General features: G+C 50.3%; 1 protein-coding gene across 1 annotated transcript in view; it reads right to left on the bottom strand.

Moving 5' to 3' along the window:
• Positions 1-378: 378 nt before the first annotated feature.
• LOC120916143 (zinc finger and BTB domain-containing protein 17-like) overlaps positions 379-1,123 on the bottom strand; it is a 19,957-nt gene continuing 19,212 nt past the window's right edge. The window contains exon 7 of the mRNA XM_040326961.1: positions 379-430. Coding sequence (XP_040182895.1) covers positions 379-430 — 52 coding nt within the window. The remainder of the gene's footprint in view (positions 431-1,123) is intronic.

Below are 1,123 nucleotides of genomic sequence, written 5' to 3'. Positions count from 1 at the left end.
TATTTCCACCCTCCTATGGGAAACCCCATTGTGCAAATATGAGACAGCAAAATGTGATTGGCTGAACGTGCTTATACCACCTTCCAGGTAACATTCTAAAAACTCACATCCTAGGGGGGGGAGGGGGTCATTCCTGGCTCCACCTTCATGGGATTGCGGACTCCGGCTCGCCCCCCTCCCCCCCCCCTCCGGGGTGATATGGAGTATAAATAGCCGGCAGATAAATAAAATCTAATGTTTCCCTGAGTCAGGGCGGAGGATTTATTTACAAGCGATGATCCCCTCGTGGAGCGGCGCCTGCACAGCACGTGGCGTCCTGCAGAGGCGAGCGCTGAAGATAATAAAACGGGGATCGATATCCCGCGCCGAGCGATCGGATTATCGCCATTCTGGACGTCGTCTTCCTTCCAGACAAAGAAAAAACTTCGACCTCAAAAGACACAAAAAGACATAAAAAAAATGATTAGAGACGATAAGAAATAAAACATCCTGTGGCCCCGCCTTCCTCCCGCACTGAGGATCGATTTGATTGGCCGTTCTTAGGAATAGAATCGGGAACACGCTATAAAATAAACCGTCTGCCATACAGATCACATGCACTGCATTCAATGGCAGGAGGAGTCACCCGGGGGCCCCTGTGGAGGACCAATTGTTGGGCCCCCAATTCTCCTACTGGCCCGGGAAATACATTTACTCTGCGCTGATTGACCAACACAGGTCACCTGACAGTGGGAGGTTCCAACACAGGGGGTCAGGAGTGTGTAATGTACAGAGTGCAGGGGTCAGGAGTGTGTAATGTACAGAGTACAGGGGTCAGGAGTGTGTAATGTACAGAGTACAGGGGTCAGGAGTGTGTAATGTACAGAGTGCAGGGGTCAGGAGTGTGTAATGTACAGAGTACAGGGGTCAGGGGTGTGTAATGTACAGAGTACAGGGGTCAGGAGTGTGTAATGTACAGAGTACAGGGGTCAGGAGTGTGTAATGTACAGAGTGCAGGAGTGTGTAATGTACAGAGTACAGGGGACAGGAGTGTGTAATGTACAGAGTGCAGGAGTGTGTAATGTACAGAGTACAGGGGTCAGGAATGTGTAATGTACAGAGTACAGGGGTCAGGAGTGTGTAA

This window comes from Rana temporaria, chromosome 10 (genome assembly GCF_905171775.1).
Source record: "Rana temporaria chromosome 10, aRanTem1.1, whole genome shotgun sequence".
NCBI classification, from domain to species: domain Eukaryota; kingdom Metazoa; phylum Chordata; class Amphibia; order Anura; family Ranidae; genus Rana; species Rana temporaria.
Note: the sequence above shows the minus strand (reverse complement) of the source record. Positions and strands in the feature narration are given on the sequence as shown.